Below are 19,793 nucleotides of genomic sequence, written 5' to 3'. Positions count from 1 at the left end.
TTATTACCAAGGCACCATTTCTAATTTTCATTTAGTTGAAGTTTTTCAACTAATATTTTTATTTTATTTTATTTCAGCTTTATTTCAATTAACAGAAATGTTTTTATTAGTTTAACCCTGCAATGAACATCACTTTTACAGCATTTATTAATCTTAGTTAATGTTAATTTCAATATTTGCTAATACAATTTTAAAATCCAAAGTTGTATTTGTTAATGCACTGTGAGCTAACATGAACAAACGATGGACTTTACTTCAGATTTTTTTTAAACTAACGTTAACAAAGTTTAATAAATGCTTTAAAAATATATATATTGTTTATTGTTACTTCATGTTATCTAATGCATTAACTAAGGTTAACATATAAGACCTTATTGTAAATAAGCTGAAATGGCCTATTCAGAAAATTCTTCATATTAAACATGTAAAATGAATGAATCAATAATTAGATATTGGTTGGATGAAATTAGATGATTGATCGTTGATTTTATCATGAAAAGGGACAACAAAATACATATGCTGAAGAGTGTAATAACTGATACGCCTTTCTTATTTTCAGCCACATTAATGTTAGTTATGTTTAAAAAGTGCCCTTCAGTGAAAAGCATGTATATTGAATATTCAGAGAATTATAAAATGAAATTAATTTTATTATAGAAATTGTTCTGCGAGACTTCTAGGGAAGACAAATACTTATATTTTGACATAAACAAAACTGAATTACATCGAAGACACAATCTACCGTTTTAAGCTACCAAACATTTTCCTCCTCCTCCAGTTCAGCAGTCACCATGTTCAACAGCCTGCTTTTGTCTGCAAGCTTTGGAAAACAAATTCTGGATTGGCTTCCTTTGAACTCCTGCTATTTTTGTCTTGAAATGATACAGAGATTGTTTGTTTCTACAGGTCCACATTTGAAACAGAAATGGGCAGATGTTCTTGATATCAGCTGATGATGAAAAAACAATGATGAATAAGCCTGCACAAATGTTCTTCTGTTCACCGATGCAAGACCAACTTAGTTTGACAGTCCATCCATGGTTGTTCAATTTTTTTTTTCCTTTTTTTGTCATAACATACAATTGGCCATTACATGTACAAATACATCAAAATGACTTAATTTGGAAACTGAAAAACAGAGATTTTTTTTTCTTTCCATTTTACGATATAATACCGGGCACTTTACAGAAGTCTGTTCTCTTTTATTCTTCAAGTCTTTGTGTCCAAAGAATGATAGAGAAGTGGCACTATCCCAGTACAAAAAGGTCCTTTAGAGTCTCCTCTTTTCCTTCCATAGTAAAATACTGCTGAACAGCCCTGCCTTGAAGCCAAGAGAAGTCAGGAGATGAAGGAGCTCCTCTCTTTTATCCTCTCCTCTGTTTTCTTTTTTGTTCTTGTGCGTCTTGTTCTCACTGTAGTCTGGGCCAGTATTGGGACATGTCTGGTTCACTGCCTGGCACTTGGACTGGTACAGACACCCCAGGCGAAATTAGACCTGTAGCATGAGAAAAAATAAGGAAATATTTAGGCTTTTCATATTATGTAACTTAAGAGCTTTTATAAAAAAAAAAATAAAAAAAAAATGTATAAAAATATCAAATCATATAATATTAAATAAAAAAAGTAATAAAATATTGTATATATTATACATTTTATAAATTATATACATTTTAATAAGGATATAAAATTAATCCATTTAATATTTAATATATCATTTGTATTATTTATATTATATATCATTCAATATTATTTAAATTATTTTTTTTTAAATATTAAAAACATCAAATTATGTTCATAATATTAAAAATTAAATATTTAAAAAATATTTATTTATTTGCTTTAGTAGAAGAATAAACACTTACCTGTTGAGGTTGTGCCTGAGGTGGCCATTGATTGGCTGTTCATATGTGCCTGCATGTGCGGTGGTGTGTATGTGTCATAGCTCCGCCCATTCACCGAAGGACTAGTGGGCAACATGCAGGAGTAGGATGAGGTCTGGCTGGGCTGTGGAGGGGGTAAGAAGGGCAAACCTGTCAGCAACACTCATGTCTGATATAAAACAGCCTTACAGACCTGTATGCTGTAGTTGCGTAAGATTTACAGCGTGCGGAAATATCAAATTACTAATCCTTTGAAGCATTGAGGTAGGCACAACAGTGCAGAACAATATAGTACAGTGTGAAGCACTAAACTGACATACTTGCATAGGAAGGTTGTTGGCCATGGTGAAGCTTGGCATTGGTGGCAGGGCGCTGTATGTGTTCGTAAGGGCTGTGTCTGATCTTCCCAACATGGAGCCTGATGTGAAGGATACTGTTGAAAAAGTAAAAATTAAAAAGGTTTAGAAAAGTCTAAATGCACTTAGTTTCAGTAGCATTTACTTATGGCTCTCGTGCACCGACATTATGTATATTTTAGAGTCTTTACCTGGCGTTGTGGGCTGAGGGATTGGCTGATAAACGCTAGTGCTGAAGCTGCTACTGATGGGTATGTGACTCGAAGAGTTGCTGGCTTGTCTTCTTTGATTTCTTAACTTTTCTTCTCTCCTCCATTTTGCTCTTCTGTTTGAGAACCACACCTGGAAGGACATGCTTTAGTTAGTTTTAAAACAGCGTAGAATAATTAATATCTAGTAGGATGAAGACTGATTAAGTGGGACACTTAAGGTTTTGTAGTGCTGAAGTTCAGGTTTTGTATTTAATATTTTTCCTTCTGCAGTGTTGCAGTGGAGACCTTCAGCTATTTAAAGACCCCATGAAATCTAATGATGGCAGTTTTCTTTCCTGTGTTGACATATTTCCTGTTGAACCAGGAAGTTTTGGTAGGGCATACCGAAGTGCATTTTTTATTTATATCGCCTATAGGATTTAGTTACATCACAGCTACTTGTTATTCGGTTGAACATATCTTTAGTGGGTGGGACATTCTCATTAAAGATGACATTTGATTGGACAAAATCAGTGTAGTGCAGGATGAGTCATCAATATTTTTGCATCCGTTTTTTCCAGGAGAAAGAGACTAAATTTTAAGTGTGTATACCTGCTAAAAGTGAATTTTGTCAATGTACATATGTGTGTGTGTGTGTGTGTGTGTGTATATATATATATATATATGGACTAAAAGCCACAAAACTTTTTAAAGTGATATTGTTTGAGCAGCTATGAAACAAGGGCAACCCATTTTACCTGTTTTCATTCTGTTTTTGTAGCTTATAGTGTTTTCTCTCACCTGTATTCTTGCTTCTGGTAAATCTATTTTCGCAGCAAGTCTCTCTCGCGCAAACACGTCAGGATAGTGCGTTCTCTCAAATTCTGGTGGAAACATTAAAAAATAATGTTAAAAAAGAGCTAAAATATCATGCAAAGTAATTTAGCTATTCGTTTAAATCCAACAAATAAAAGTTTTACAAAAAAGTTGTATTTTTTAAATGAATTGTTTGGTCGTTGCTAATGCTTTAATATTAATAATCTCCATGTTTACCTTTTTCAAGTGCTTCTATTTGTTCTTGTGTGAAAGATGTGCGATTCCTTTGCAATTTTCTTTTTAGCTGAAGCCTCATTTGTGTTTCATCTGAGTCTTCCCCATTGGAGCTTATTGAGTTTGTGTTCTCACCGCCTCCGTCTGACTGTTGGCAGCCATCTGAAAAGGAAATATAAAATGTAAGATATGTCTGAGTAAAAACACAATTCACATTTTCTGTTTGGACTCTTTGCTTTAATTAAGAGTTTGCTTGTCATATTTATGCAGGGAAAGTTTGGTACAAAATTAGTGGAGCGTTTTGTAGGCTACTGTATCGCCCTCTGCAATGTTGTGGGAAAACATTTAGAGCACGCTCGCTTAGATCTTTCAGCATCGAGTCACAAAGGCTGACGAGCATGAGGGCTCTACAGAAATGCGATAAAATGTCCCAGAAACCTTTTCAAAAGTTTTTAAAAACCAAACACCCTCTCCCCCCTTTTCATCCCAGAGTTCTTCAATTAGGCTACGGCCACCATATGGGCGTTTGCAGAGCTATTGAGGTGACCACCAATACTTGAATAGGAGAGGGATGCTTTCACAGCCACACAATGCGGGAGAGTAAGGGTAACTCTTAAATACTCGCTGTGAGGACGGATGGCAAACTTTCGTGGGTTGAATTTTGAGGACACAATTGGACGAGGCGACAAAAGGATTCTCTCGAGCAGTCATTGTAGCACGAGGATTCCAGTCAACAGACTTTTCAGCTCGGCGTGTTAACCTTTATGCTCTACTGTCATTAATCACTGTCCCAAGGGCCGGCCCGTTCAACCTCGGTTAGGATTTATACCTTCTTATAGGCGCAGGGAAAACAGCCAGGCCACCGTGAATGAGACATCGAAATGCGAAGGCTCTTGTTTGTCACAGACAAGGGGATAGGAGTGCCAATTGTGAGTCGATAAGCTTTAACCTGCTGTGTTGTTGGACACCAGTGCCTAATTAATCCCATCAGAAACATTTGGGTTTGAGAAGTCTAAAGAAACTTGTTGATATTTTACACACAGTTGTCAACTATAAATGAAACTCCAGACTGTATGGACTTTTACATGGCTGGTGGTTTAAATAGTCACAAACTTCCAGTTGCTTCTTTAAAAGATGATGTCTGTGTCAGTCATAATTTGGAATGTATAATATTTAAAGGGTCTTTTGTGAATTTATTACATAATGCTCACAGAACATGTAAACTAGTGGGAAAACACAGTTAAAAAATATTATCTATTATCATTCCATTTTTCTCCTACAACTGCCTGTCCGTAAAATATTTTAAATATAGAATCATATATAATAATGTTAGCTCACTGTTTGGTTTTTGCGTCTTATTGGGCAAATGAGCAATTTTTGAGAGTATAGTTTCCCACAGGTTACAGCTATGAGATTTATTTTTGGAAGTATATAATTTGACTAATCAGTTAATTATTTAGGTATGTTTTTCTGGAGGTGTGAACTGGGTAACAGTAATAACCTAAAATTAAGCTCATAGCAAATACATATAACCATAGGTGTATGAAGCTCAGACTAAAGCAAAAACAAATAATAAAAATACATTTTTCCATACTTTTTTACTGGTATGATGCAAGTTAAACATGGTTACCGAATCTGCTGATATTAGGCCTACCAGCTTTCCTTTTCTTCTCAAAGTAATTTATTTATCAAAGACAGTGCGTTTCTATGTTCTAAGAAAGTTTTAAAAGGTCTTTGTGTTTAGTATCCACACTTTTCAAGAGATAATCCGAATGTGTGGCCTGTTCTCAAAAGCCTGACCAACTGTCGCCAGATTTAGGATTTGTTTTCTCTGAGAAAGGCGGTGGGAAATAAAATCATTCCTTATTGGGGCGTTGTCGTAACCGGTGAGGCGGAAGGCAAGCAAAAATGTGGCAAAACAACCGCGGCATCTTTCAGCTGTGGAGGCCTTGATCAAAACATGCGAGGACCCTTGGAAAAGAGAAAGTGTCCAAATCCTTTAGACGGCTTTAGCACCCCGGTCCTATGGCGGAGGGAGGGGCTGCTATGAGTCCTCTGAATGCGATAGAGTTGTCTCTTTTAGCGTCCTGTCAGCCCAGATGAATCCGCGATTTTATTCAGTGTTGCGTGACATTCATCAGATTGCGACCATATTTGTCTCGCTCAGAAACCTCACCCAGACTAATAGCTTGCATTGGGAGTGGACTTCTATGACAGCTATATAAGAGATGTTTAGCTAATTACAAAAAGCATTATGTTTGTATACTCTCAAAAATAGCTCTATCAAAGATAGGCTAGTGAGGCTGTTATTACAATTTAAACGCACAGGTTTGAGTTTGTCAGAAATTAGATGCTTAATAATGCTGGCAATTAATCCATATTATAAATTGTTAATTAAGTAAATAAGCATGTTCCAAGTTTTCGTCTAAAACATTCTGGGTAGGCGAGGCCACTTGACAATAAACAGTTTTAAATATGCAGTGACTACATGTAGCATGTCAGGCGAAATCAAGTTAGTCCATATGCGTATCTTGCACTATATTCTACTCATAAAAACGTGTTAAATATTATAGGCTATAACGGCTGAACCAACTCCTTGGAAAGGCCTAAAACACGTTTGTTTTTGTCACACGATGCTGTAGCTGTTGCTGTAGCTAAACATGACGCCGATATTAGGCTACATACATTAATTCTCTAGTTGTATCTTTTTATATGTCTGTCTTTCGTTGTGCATGCAGCGCCTTTAACACTGACAACTCTAATTGGCAAACGTTGCCATATCATGTCCAGGGTGTCTCCGGTGGAACATTTCCACAGCTGTCTCCTCAAACTAAACGCGTATTTATGTCGCCTTAATGGGAAACAAAACGTTCTCTAATGAGCTATTACATAGCGACAGAACTGTTCCCATAACACATTTTTTCTGTGTGACAGAAACATATTTTGCACAGGGAATCCACACGCTGCTTTCTGTTTATTTCGATGTAGCTTTCTTTGTGAACTGTGAAGGTGGACTGCAACTCGAATTATTATTCTTTAATTTTATTATTATTATTGTTATGTCATATAATTTATTTAATAAATCGACAGCCATTTAATTACTAACATTATAACAGCAAATTAAGCCCCGTGTAAAAATGCTGGGTTAAAAACAAACCCAGCGATTAGGTTGTCTTAACCCAACAGTTGGGTTAAATGTTTGCCCAACCTGCTGGGTAGTTTTAATTAACTCAACTATTCTTGAAAAATTACTGTATTAATGGCTTAAAATGAACCCAAAATATGTTGGAAATTAACATTTATTAATATGTTTAATGAATAATAATTAAACAATAAACATTTATTAAATTGCTTATTAATAAATCTTCACCTTTTGATTATTATTTTTGCCTCTAGTAATTATGTGTCTGATTTTTAATTTCCAACCTATTTTGGGTTCATTTTAAGCCAGCCATATGGTAATTTTTAAACAATAGTTGGGTTAAATAAAACTGCCCAGCACGTCGGGCAAGCATTTAACCCAACCGCTGGGTTTGTCCATTTTCAACCCAACTTTGGTTGTTTTTAACCCAGCATTTTTTAGAGTGCATAGAATTTAACCAGAAGCATTTATTCAAATATATATATATCATCTAATAATACTTCAAAACGCTATGGAATTTAAAAAAAAAAAAAAAAAAAAAAAAAAAAAACTATAAGCATTTATTATTATTATTGTAATTGTTTAACCTTTTTTGATAATAATTCATATTAAATTCACCCAGATTGAAAAATTACAATCAGAGAATACAATGCCCATTTTTTGCACCATCTTCCTCTATGGAAAGTAAAATAGCCATACCTTGATTGGGCTGTCCTGGCACTGAGGTTCCGGGGTACCAGCCCGGCCGGGTCCCCCACGTGCCGGTCTGACCGTTCAGCATCCTCAGCTTTTCATACATGCCATCTGCGCCCATCTGTTGCTTTTCGCTAGCCAGGTTGCGCAGTACTCTGTTTATCGATGACACCTGAAAGACGAACCCAGAGATGCGGCACATTAATTAAAGAGCGCATCCACGATGTGGCATCTTGGCTTTTGGAACGATTGGCCCCATTTCTGCATAGGCCTACATGCCAGAGCATTACATCGCATTGCATTGTCCTCTGGTGGAGAGGAGATTACAGCAGTGGCCGATGCTGGAGAATGTTCACGTTCAAGGTCATTAGTGCATGCGTTTAAGCAACGCATCAAATTATTACGCATTAATGTTGTTAATGAATTCATGCCAACTTCTCTGAATGAACTTACACTGGGTATATTGTCGTTTGTGCAGACCCCCTCTGATAGCAGCCTGTCTCGGATTTCCCACGCGAAGATTGACGGACACTCCCTCTTGTACTGGGCAATTTTGCCGACCACCTCGGGAGTCGCTACTCGTGGTTTACTTCCTCCGATCGCCCTGGGTCTGATGGAGCCTGTTTCATAGTATCTACCCAAGATTTTACTCACACAGCCGTTCGACACCTAGATGGAAAACAAAAGAAACAATTCACATACATTATTTAAAACTAGTGTGAAATGTTAAGTGTATGCTGCAAGCAATGATAAGCTTACGTTTTCATTGTCCAGCACTTGGACTTTTGCATCAGCATGGGTCTATAACACAAGAAATACCTTTAACACAAAAAATATGTCTTCAGTGGTACGAGAAATGATGCACTTTTTAAAATGCATTTCGGTCGCCAATTTTAAAAATTGCCAAATGGAAAAAAAAAAAGATGAGAAGTGCTTCGATCCATTCGACAAGACCACTGTTTATGCATTCCAAAATGAAATTTGAAATGAATCCTCGTTGTTCGCTGGCATTAATAATGCAGAGGTTTATATAAAAAACTATACAGCTGGGAAAAAGACCGTAAGTATGGAACAGCACAAATGTGAACCAAAACTTATGTAAAATTATTTAGATTTTTTTTTTTTTTTTTTTTTTTTGTGAGGAGTTCACATGAACGGAAAATATGCATTTTCATCACCTGCAGAATCCGGGATATGTCACACGGCCGCGCGCCACTGTGAGCGAGTTCAACTATTTTCTGTCTCGTGGAGTCGGGCAGCGGTCTGCCGTTGACGAACACACCGCCGAGCTGGTTCACTCCACTGTGACCTAAAAAAAGAGAAAAAGGTAAGGTCCCGTTGTAATTCACCCAGCATTTAGCAAACCACACTCAAAATACAAACTCTATTCAAACAGAATCCAATCAAAGCTGTATTTAATAGAAGCTTTCAGGTCTCAAATGAGTCAAGCATTACAAGAGCATTGTCAACAAATCTCAATATTCAGCAAAGACCAGAGTAAATCGCTTTTAAATCAGCATAGCCGGTAATTATTGCTGTTATTCAGCTGTCATATGTTTTCGACTGTTCTCCAGATGTGCTCGTAATATCATAATCTCCTAATACACAATTGTAATATAATTACACATGCAGAACATTGATTAAGCGTCAGCGCTCTCGTATGATCTGGAGCAAAACATCTCCAACCCACTGAGCCGAGATTTGCGCATCTTTGCAAAGCCTTAAACGGATCAGATGGCGTAATGCTATTTGTGGCATTACATTAAAACTTCTTAAACGCTGCAATGATTTAAAGCATTAAGTAAAACAACTTTTTAAAAACATAAATACTACTAATAATAAAGCATCAAGCAATGCACAGCATGTCCTATGTACGCAATTAGCTTATGTTACTATGTCAGTGGAAAAGCCCCCAAAAAGCACACCAAACCTGAAGCCAAAACGGAAAAGCCGCCTTCCCGGTTTGCTTTACTTCTCAGCTCCCTTCCCTCCGAAGCCTCGCGTTAAATTGAGTCCAAGAGCACAAGCTCCTTTGCAATAAATAAGCTCCAAATATAGAAGAGGGGGAAAATATGATGAGCCTGCCTGACATTTGTCTTTAAAATAAAGCTAGCTGCACGTCAAGTTTGAGCTTAATTTCTGGAAATAGGCGGAAGTCGCCCTGGATCATGCATGGAAGGCTAATTGAAAAGATCAGTTGGAGCACTTGTGGCAGGCATGTCACTTTATGACATCGCTCTGCTTTTGAAAATCGCATCGTCACGACAAATAGTAGCATGATAAAACGACCCTTTCTGTCTGCATTTGGATATCACTCAGACTAAATTGGACTCTACTCATTTCCCCTTTAAGGGAAGCTTAATTTTAAGGTAGCCAGGGGCTGTGCGCGTGTACGTTCGCGGGGGCGCGCCTCGCCCTTAATATATTAAAAGTGACATTTCTTTTTTTTTTTCCCAAGTGACAAACCTCTATTGCCTATATTTAAGCACTGGAAGCAAATATGCAGGATGCTGTTTTGTCTTGCAGGTTAAATTCTATATAACGACGTGCTTTATAATTTATTCTACCTGAGAACTACTTCTGCTAATATTTCTAATTAACACTTAACATAAAGGCAGAAAGCATATATATTCCTTTTCGGTGAGAAATTTAATTCGGAATTACAGTCAATCCGTCTTTTTCTGCCCCGTAATAGACGCATTGAAGATTTATTGGCTTTGAAACCATATGCCGTATGGCTCTTAAATGCAGCCACTTGATTTGATCTGGCCAACACTCAGATTAGGATATAAAATCAAACTTTCGCTTGAAAGGTTAAGTCTTAATCGTTCTATAATTCCCCACGGTGAATGGTGTCGGTCTCGCCCAGTGGCAATCATCGCGCGCGCGGTACTCTGTTTCTAATCAATTAATAAGAAGACATATGGTGTCAATTTGGACGCTTCACTCTATATACACCCAAGAGTTATTAGCACAAAGCTTGGGTTGCCGCCTGTGACCTTTAAACAAACCAAAGGCCTAACCCGAATGATATCTTTTTAGTAATACACGCGAGAAATCACACGACGACATTTCACTGATTATCCTTGAGAAAAAAAATCTACGTAAAGTTCGTAGGGGGGAAACGTTTTTTTCGTCGCGTAATATTTAGTGATTTCATTCCCTGGCTTGTATTTATAATAATGTTTTTAAAAGTGTGGGGATATGATTTTTTTATTTATCGCTCATATATAGTTCCATGTGTTCTACTTCAGCTGACCTAATTTTAAATGCTTTGTTACTCCAGATTTTGGCACCTTCCGTCAAAATTAGTGACTAAAACAGTATACCAAGTCGTTAGTATGAAGACAGAGCAAATAACTGGCACTTACAACAATAAAAGCAATAGAAATGAGAGGATGACATTCAACACACCTTCGTTACAGATGTCATACACCTCTTGTCCAGCATTAAGAGAGAAAATATGTCTCATTTATTGTAATCATAACTTACTCAGTACTTTCTACAAATGACTAAGTATATGTTTTGCTAGTTGGCCTTCACACATCTCAAAGACACAGACACATCAGCGCATGTAATTTATTCATGCTCTACAACACTCAATGTTGCATCAAAGCTCAGTCTATTATTTCACTCTCGCGGTGTTTCATAAACATGAGAGACGTTCCATCAGAATCATGCAATGTCAATTTCGTCTCTGCTAATGGACTAGGTGGATTGGCCGCCGATGCTAACATTAATTCAGCAATTATTTAAAAGCAAGTCAAGCAGAAACATCCTCTCTCTCTCTCTAATACACACAGACACACACACACAATTATGCAAAGAGCATATGGGTTAGACACTCTAACTAGGCTGTATAGCTATGCAGGCTTCTATGTTTTTTGTTTTTTTTTTAAATTAAGGAAATCTCTCACTGGGAATGTAATTTTTGCTCTCTCAAATGTAGCCTTACGAATTGATATAATGGCCTACGATGTTCCTTAAAACTGTAAAATAATTAAAGTCAGAATTAAGCAGTGAATTTAGCTTACCATGCTACTTTGAGGGAGCTGTATGAATGACAGGCAAAAAATTGGGCAGCATGCACACGCCCAACACCTTTGACGAACAGTGTAAACTGCCTTCACTAATATACCAAAACAAATGCCTTTCTGGCTAGACGCCTCTCACGTTTTTCCTCGTTTATTATTATTTTTTTTTTTTCGAACACCTTTTTATTTTAAAGAGAAAAAACGCATTTCAGAAAAAGAAAAGAACTCCACTTACTGTTTTGCATCATGGACGCGACGCCAGATTCCCACGTGGCCCGGTTATAGTATTCTATTAGTCATAAAGAAACAATAACATTGGTCAGTTTCACATTTTTAAATCATGTGTATTGCAGTGCAATGTGTGTAAGACTTGTGTGCAACAAAGTTACGGACAATATAGTGTGGGCTAAAGCTTCAGCATTTGTTTTGCATTCATGCTGCAAAAAGTTAGAACAAAAAATACTGTCTCCACAAATACACTTATGCCCAGGGTTTAAACTTGCCTGGAAACAGAGTTGACTGTCCGCTTAAAACAATTTATAGACTCTCATCTGCTTCACTCTATTAAAATATCCCTAGGACAAAGCAAAACAATTTATTAGTACACCTAGCCGTAATTATTTCTTTAGCATTACAACTAAATCTAATATTAGCTTTTTTTAAGATATTGTTTTATGACTAATACAATAATTAATTTGTTATTGGGTTTAATTAAAGTATACTCCTCAGTGTTTATTACAATTTTTCATTTTTCGTTTTTAAGTTTTAGTTTTATAGTTAAGTTTTCTTATTTTTAAGTTTAATCGTTCAATGATTAATATTAGACTAATAATAATAACAAAACGATGTTGTTGTTGTTATTAAACAAAATATTTTTGACTTGTACATCTGCTTTTCCCCTAACCTTGATGATTAGAAAACTTCAAATGCTGTGGGCAAGGCCTACTTTTTTTCTCCCCTTCAGATACTCTCTTCTGGTGACACACGCTGTCTACCTCGCCTGGCTGCGCTGGAAAAGTAAAGCCAGGAGGGGTGAGGGGTCCCCGACAAAGCCCCGCTGAATTTTAACAATAGCTTTCTTTCTCCCTCTACACCAAAACCCAGAGAGTAAAACCCGGGCTCCCTAACTAGCTACACCGCTTCCAACTAAACGTACAACAACTCTCAGAAAATACAAAGAGCTGAAGGGAGCGAGCCCCCCTCCTCATCCTCCTCCTCCTCCTACACCCGGTTCAGTATACCCCCCTTCATCCGCATCAGCCTGTGCAGCTCACTATGACCCGGTGCCCGTTACCTCAATGCCTTTTTGTTTGTCTCGTTGCGCGAAATAGAAAAGTAATTTCTTGTTATAAGTATCTGGAGGTAATTGTGTTACTGGTATGTGTCGTTAAGGGCTGTAAAAAATGTACAACAGCGCAGTGGGGCGCTCAATTGGTAAAAGACAATTGCAATAAAGAACCCATTCAATACATTTACCAAAAAGGAGGCCACTGAAGAAATACTCCCTTCTTTGATTTTTCTTTTTTCTTTTTAAGTAGATGGATTGTGTGCGCGGTTTACAGTGCACAGCAACAAATAAATATATACACTAATCGCCAGCGTAGAGTTGCACGTGTTTCATTAAATAACATTTATAATTTAAAAATAATGTACTGTAGCCTATTTAACTATCTTTTTTTTTTTTTTTTTTTTTTGAACAACATTTCCCATTTTCTCAAATTTCTCTAGAAATTACGGCAAATTAAAACAATTATGTTTTGTTGATGTTGTTGCAAATAAATGTTTATGTAACGATTCAACTTTTTTTTTTTTTTTTTTTTAACAAAGTAAACTAGATAGTATTTCTTACCCATGTGGGCTATTTAAGGTCTTCTGCCTGCACTCATCTTTTTAGTTAATGATCTGTTTTAATAGTGCTGTCTGTAATTGACAGGGCCTAATCTGCATTTTGTTCGTTCTAATGTGCAACATGAAGGCTCTTAATTAAGCACACTTATTCAAGCCTTTGATATTCTGCGCAAAGTACATTAGAGTGAAAGTTTAGAAAGTTGAAAACGATATTGATTTATAGCCTATCACAACAGATTTATAAAGCTACCATATGTAGCCTACAAAACAGGATATAAATACTGTCACCGTTTAAAATCAAAATAAAGACATAGAATCAGGTGCATTTAAATTTACATAATTTAAAGGCATATATGTCAGATAAAGTGTCTAATTTAATATTTATTCATACATCAACTTATACACAGATTTAGATACAAAAATAATATCGCTAATTTTCTGTTCGGTTTTTTTTTTTTTTTTTATTTATTTATTTTTTTATAGGCTACCAACTAAACAACAAAATGGAGTAACCTTAACGGTTAAGTTTGAAGTTTAGAAATTAATGTAATTCTGCTTTTTAATAGTAAGTCTGGGACAAAGAAGGCAGCAGTCCCTGACCGAAAAGCAAAACACCAAGTTCACGGTGCGATTTGGTGGTGGCGCCCGGCTGAATGTGATGGTGTGATTCAACCTGACACTCCACCTCATCGGGTCATTGCGTTCCCATTTTCAGGACTGATCGCGGTCTTGGCCTACTGTGACTTTTTGCTTTCTCTGTCATAAATAAGAACTTTGCTTGGCACAAAACTCGACATAGCTGAAGCATAAAAAGGCAAAGAGCGTCCGTGAAAATCAATGATTTAGTTTGACACCACGAGGCTTTGCAGCTTTAAGTTTTCTGTTTTAGTATCATGCTTTTCTTTTCAAGTTTTTTTTTATTCAAGGACACAAATGACTTTAGTAGCTAACTGTTGGATTTTTCCTCTCATAATTATTATTTAGCTACAAACCAATAGTTTTAAACCTGGCGTGTACATTTAGCAAGACTAATTTCACTTGTAAGCGGTGCATATGCGTACGAGTTGCTCAAAAGAGAAGAATGTCTTAACTTACCTTTTTGAGGCATAGTTCCAACAGCTTTCGTATCCTCGCTGGTATACTTCGTTTACAATAAGGAGAAAACTCTGAAGAAAATCGTCCTCAAACAGTTTGTCTTTTATAGTTTCCAACTGATCTCGGGTGGAAAATTTAAATTCCCTGCGAAGGAAACAGAGATTGACAATAAAATGGGATGTCAAGACTGCGCGAGACTGAAAAATGTGCGCTCGTGGGAGTGAGTGAGAGAGAGAGGGAAAAAGAGGGAGAGGGAGCGAGAGAGAGAGGGCGCGCACCTATGCTGATTGGTGATAGCACTCGTGTATTAATGTATGTGTTCCTGGTCTGTGCCTCGCCTCCTCTCCTCTTCAGTGGCCCATTAGCTGAGCCTGACCTCTGTCATCATCTCCCAGCAAAACACTTCCTCCTGCCCCGGTGACAGAGCGGGAAACAGGGCCGAACGAAAATCTAGTTTTCAACCCTACTTAATCACTCCTCATAAGCATAAGGTTCTCTCCCAATTTTTCCGTTGGAATGCATTTGGGCGTTCGGGCTATTGAATTATGGGTGACTAGACACTTTTATGGAAAAAAAAGTTTTTGACATAAGCTACCAAATGCCATGGTACTGAAACTTTTTGTAGTCAAATATTAAGCATTCAAGGGAGTACAAATAATAATTTCTTAAATGTCTGCCTGCTTCTATTTACATTGTACTTAACTCCGGTAATATTGTGTCAGTTTACGCTCCTCTTGTCCATTGAAACGAGCGCAAACTTTCTCCACGTGTCATTGTTGACTTGGTGTCTGAGAATGTCATCAGCCTTTACGGCGCGCGCTCAATGATCAGTTGGGAGACCCCATACTATTTACATTAATAGCGTGATTTGTTGTGGTTTTTCAGCGGGAGAAAAAGAAACTCCGTGTCGTGGGTTGCCAAGGGGGAAATGAAAATATCATTACGTCCATGGCCGGACACTTAAACTACATTTGTTGATTGCTTGGACATTAGCACACACCTCGGTAAACTCTAAAGCAACCCCTCCGCGCCTGTGTTCGAGGTTACATGCGCTGCACTCTCAGCTCGCCACTCGCAGCTTGGGGTGTTCCACCCGTTCACTGGAGTGGAATAGATTCCGGGTTGGGATACAAGAACTGGAGAGGGGAGGGGGCACGTATAGCATGGTGGGACAGCTTTAAAGAGAGACAAAATGTGTTGGGACGCACGGAGCATAAAATTAAGCTGTGGTTGCATACACTTGACTTCGTTTTGACATGTGAAAAGTGCTAAAAGTCGGAGCTCATCAATAAACTATCGCGAAAGTGAATGCGAGCTCTGACAACCATTGCATTCCCCACTATAGCACAATGAGGAAACAAACGACACTGCCAAAGAGTCTGCATCGCAATGAAAGGCCGCTTGAATGGGAGTCGGATAATGAGCTGGCGCGACCGTCATGCACTGTCATCTCGGGTCCTGCAGTGCGACCCCGCCACACTGTTTGATATTTTCGAATAATTTCCCTCTCCTCCCCATTTAAAGTTTTTGCTGGTGAAGGGTTCAGCTCGAAATGCAACACGTTGTGCTACTGCACTGAGATTCACACGTTTGTTTTTAGTTTTTTGTTTTGTTTTGTATGTATATGCTAAACGACCGCATCATATTCGTAGCAAGCTAACTGATGGTTGTCTTCAAAATAGCGCAGTTTTAATCTTACACTTTAAAAAATAATGGTTCTTTGGAGCAACCTGGTTCAGCAAAGAATCTTATTAAGAATCAGGGGTTTTAAGGTTGGCTATTGTTTTTTTTTTTGGAGTTTAAAAAGTTAGGCTTATCAATGTTTCGTTAGCTTATATGTTCTTCAGAACTAGCCTGTTTGTTTTTAAAGTTAAATTAAACGTATTTCTTGATGATTCCATGGAATCAGGCTGTAAAACTATTTTGGTTCTAATTAGAACGTTTACTCTATGTAAGGATATAAAAAATATTCTTATGGAGAAAAGAGACGTGTCTATATTTACTTTATCGTTTAACCACGCAGCTTTTAACGATATAACCTGTTTAAAGGCTGGTCTACATCAAATATTCGACTAGTTCGAGACTTTTCACACGGATGGACTCTTGTAGTCCTCCCATCAATTAGCACAGTTCGGATTAGCAGTCAGTGGTGTTTGGTCATGAAAAAGACCCTAATCTTGTCGTTATTTCCCTCAGGCAAAATAGACGGTGCCTCGCCTCTCCCTAAAAGTTTTCAACAGGGAGAAAAAAAAAACTAATAATAAGGGGCGGGGACAGGACTGAATGCAGCTGACGTCAGAGCGAGCAAGAGAGACGTGTAGAGAGAGAGAGAACTAGAGAAAGACTGGCTCTTATTAAGGCAATGTGGGAAAAGTTTATCGTTATGGCCAGTGCAAGCCCCACATCCAGTCGCCATGTTCTGGGGGAGGGGGCATACTAAAGTTTTGTGTGTATGTGTGTGTGCGTGTGTGTGTGGTTGCCCACAGCGACATAGACCACCGCACTGGCAAAGGGCCCTGCTATGTAACTCTAGGATCCAAAAGAAGCAAGTTACACATTATTCCATTTCATTAGGCTATAATAGACAGAAGTTGTCCTGCGCTGATAATTTTAATTGTTATTTCCGTTCTTTCTTTTGCTGATTACTGGAGAGGAGAGAGCCGGAGAATTGTTTTGCAGCCTGTGTGAAGTGTAAGATTTAAATTATTTCGATAACATGACGTGTTTCAGTTGTGACAGAGTTTATGGGACGTGTAATCTGCATTCAGGGCGAAGTTTATGCACTGCAGGTCAAATGGGAACTTTAATTCTTAAAATTAATTTCTAACGACTGTGTTTTATATCAGTAGTCATACTGAATAATGCAATTTGCATAGTAGCCATGGATAATAATAGCCTAGGCCTACTTAAAATATTTATTCTCTTACATTTAAATACACAGTTTTTAACTACACTAATTCTGCTTTATGGGAAGAATTATATTGTATTATGGGAGATTAATATCTTAAAATATTCCTTTATGGCAAACGGAAGATTATTAAAAGATCATTCATTATTTTTTATTTAGTTTACATTTATGTATAAGTTCATATTTTGTAGCCTAATCATATATATATCTATATATCTAAAATTTTATTCTGTAACTTACTATTGAAGGTATTAATAAAATACTTCAAATACGTTTTCAACTTTTTGTTTATTTTGTAATATTAAATTAAGCTTTACTGATGCGCGACGTCCCATATTTTTTATAATGAAAACGTTGTTACTTAGTTAAATGGTTCAATGATATTTACTCTCATCTGACAGATAACATATTTCTCATAATCATTCCTCGTGAGGATCTCCTGTTTACAGATGTCTTTTAAGGCTTTACGTTGCACATAAAGCAATTTTCTGGCATGATGTCAAAAACGAGTATTAAGTATTGAAGGAGAATAAATGAATTTCACAGCATAGTTTTAGGGAAAAGAAATTGCTGCATGCCAATAATATTTATGTACTCGAGAGCCCAAAATGATGTCAGTGCAACAATGTGGTGTCATATAATTTGTTAAAACATGGTATAAAGAACCTTGTAAACTTACCTCAATAAACGCTATATAGCCCGTTCCGCTAGCGAATCATATGTGATTTCGTTATGAGAGGCACGTTTCCAAATGAGTTTCGAGACGTGAGAGAGTGTCTAGAGAGCACCCCTCCGGATCCGTTTCACAAAACAACTCCCAAAGTAAATAATATCCAGTCCAACAAGCCGAAAAGGGAACCACGAAAAAGTTGTGAGAGATTGTAAACCCCTCTTTGTAGTCTTGATGAAAATACTAGCCTATTTAACAGATGAAAGCAGGTCCAACTTTGGACTCTCCCTCGTGTTTCTTACGACACACGCAAACGTCGCACGTTAACTGTGTTGTCTTGATGAGTTCAAAATACCTCACTTTAAACGTGGTTCGGAATAAAAAAAGACGTCCCAGTCTCACCATCAACTTTCTCTAAATATTAACCTCGACCTGGCAGTGATTGGCTAGAGTGACGGCTCACGTCACTATTGACGCCATTTATCATTCCCCAAACCGGGAAGTTGAAGGAACGACCGTCTGCTGTGTGCGGGTTATAAGCCATATCAAGTTCCTTTGAGGTTCCTCCGATTTAATGGGTTTAGTCTGTTTTAAATTTAACATTTCAAACCACTATGAAAAGAATGTTTGAGTCAGTGAGAATTAGTGAGGTAGCCTATTATCCTATAAACATAAAGGATCACTTTTTGTTGCGATACAATTTTTTAAGATTCAAATGAAATGCACGAGCAATATTGCAATTCATTCATGCTGTTTACAAACTGTCACCAGCAGACTATATTTATTGTTAGGCCAACAAAAAAAAGTGTCTCAAAATGTTTGCTATTAATTTGAAGCTCGTTTGATTATTTACGCCGGATGACAAAACAAAATAACGTTTACAAGTAGAGACCCCAGGCCTATATATGTTATGGAATTGATGTTTGTCCATATGCACGCGCAGTAATAATATCATGTTGTCAGATGTGCATACAGCCTATATAAAATATTAAAACGGCTTATTCCGCCGTTGGGGCGTGTTATTGCATCAAGTAATGCCACCAACATAATTGTTAATATTAGTTTGATTTATAAAAAGATTATAGCCTATCTTTGTACAAAATATTACAGCAGATTCATAAAAATAGGCCTATGCACATTTCTAAAAGGGAGAGCACATGAGTATCAAGTGCTGCCACCGTTTAGACCCCGTGAATCCGGTGCAACCCAGCAGAGTTCTTGAGATCTCCACTGGAAACCGCACGGCCTGGCCCCGCTTATCAGGCTGTCAATAAAGCGAGATGGGGATGCTAAAGCCGGGCCAGGTGCTGTCTCTCCCTCTCTCCGCTGGCCTGCACTCCAGAGCGCGATCAGGCGTAAACTTAAATCTGTCCAGCCAGCTTTCCCTTACGCCTACCCTCTGCTTCCAAGCATGTGTGTGTGTGTGTGTGTGTGTGTGTGTGTGTGTGTGTGTGTGTGTGTGTGTGTGTGTGTTGGGGGAGAGAGAGAGAGAGAGAGAGAGAGAGAGAGAGAGAGAGAGAGAGAGAGAGAGAGAGAGGGCGAGAGGAAAGCAAGGGGAGCCCTCCGACAACCATTCCTATTTATCACGGGAAACAATCTTATTTCCACCGGTTTTATGGTGGAACACCATCGAGTGTTAAAGTTTCAGAAAAAAAATGTTATATTGATATTTATTTATAGATATAATGTTATAACATAGGCCTATATATTATGTAATAATATTATAAAGTATTTAAAAATTATAAACGTTTATAAAGAAACTTTTACTACTGAGTATTTCTGAAGACTTCACACTCTCAGTCACTCTTTTGCGGTTTATTAAGGCTACATTTTGTTGTTGTTGTTGTTGTTGTTGAAATGTGTGTGAGCAAAAGAAAAAGATGCGATATATGAGTAAAAATGGTTACCTTGGGACAGTTTGCCTTT

General features: G+C 37.5%; 1 protein-coding gene across 7 annotated transcripts; it reads right to left on the bottom strand.

The window, feature by feature from the left end:
- Positions 1–629: 629 nt before the first annotated feature.
- Positions 630–18,297, bottom strand: pax6a (paired box 6a). 7 transcript variants are annotated; one of them, XM_051884865.1, is made up of 14 exons: positions 17,877–18,297; positions 14,290–14,433; positions 11,582–11,635; positions 10,727–10,750; positions 8,491–8,621; positions 8,072–8,113; positions 7,766–7,981; positions 7,319–7,484; positions 3,481–3,639; positions 3,229–3,311; positions 2,428–2,578; positions 2,201–2,313; positions 1,863–2,004; positions 630–1,495 (listed from the first exon to the last, which is right to left on the bottom strand). In XM_051884865.1, exons 2-14 carry the CDS (start codon positions 14,300–14,302, stop codon positions 1,410–1,412), a joined length of 1,380 nt encoding a protein of 459 aa, XP_051740825.1. In that variant the 5' UTR covers positions 14,303–14,433; positions 17,877–18,297; the 3' UTR covers positions 630–1,409. The 7 variants fall into 7 exon arrangements, with proteins under 7 accessions (XP_051740825.1, XP_051740826.1, XP_051740829.1 ...); XM_051884866.1 differs by lacking the exon at positions 17,877–18,297 and adding an exon at positions 14,568–14,585; XM_051884869.1 differs by lacking the exon at positions 17,877–18,297 and adding an exon at positions 11,850–11,921 and having other exon boundaries at positions 14,290–14,541.
- Positions 18,298–19,793: the final 1,496 nt, after the last annotated feature.

The sequence above is a fragment of the Ctenopharyngodon idella genome, chromosome 24, assembly GCF_019924925.1.
Source record: "Ctenopharyngodon idella isolate HZGC_01 chromosome 24, HZGC01, whole genome shotgun sequence".
Lineage (NCBI taxonomy): Eukaryota > Metazoa > Chordata > Actinopteri > Cypriniformes > Xenocyprididae > Ctenopharyngodon > Ctenopharyngodon idella.
The sequence above is the reverse complement of the archived record's forward strand: the minus strand, read 5'-3'. Positions and strand labels throughout refer to the sequence as shown.

Coding starts and splice junctions, on each gene's coding strand:
- pax6a (XM_051884865.1), bottom strand. Junction 3,312..3,480: donor AATAGAAGCACTTGAAAAAG/GTAAACATGGAG, acceptor TGTTTCCACCAG/AATTTGAGAGAACGCACTAT. Junction 1,496..1,862: donor CTCAGGCACAACCTCAACAG/GTAAGTGTTTAT, acceptor CTCATGCTACAG/GTCTAATTTCGCCTGGGGTG.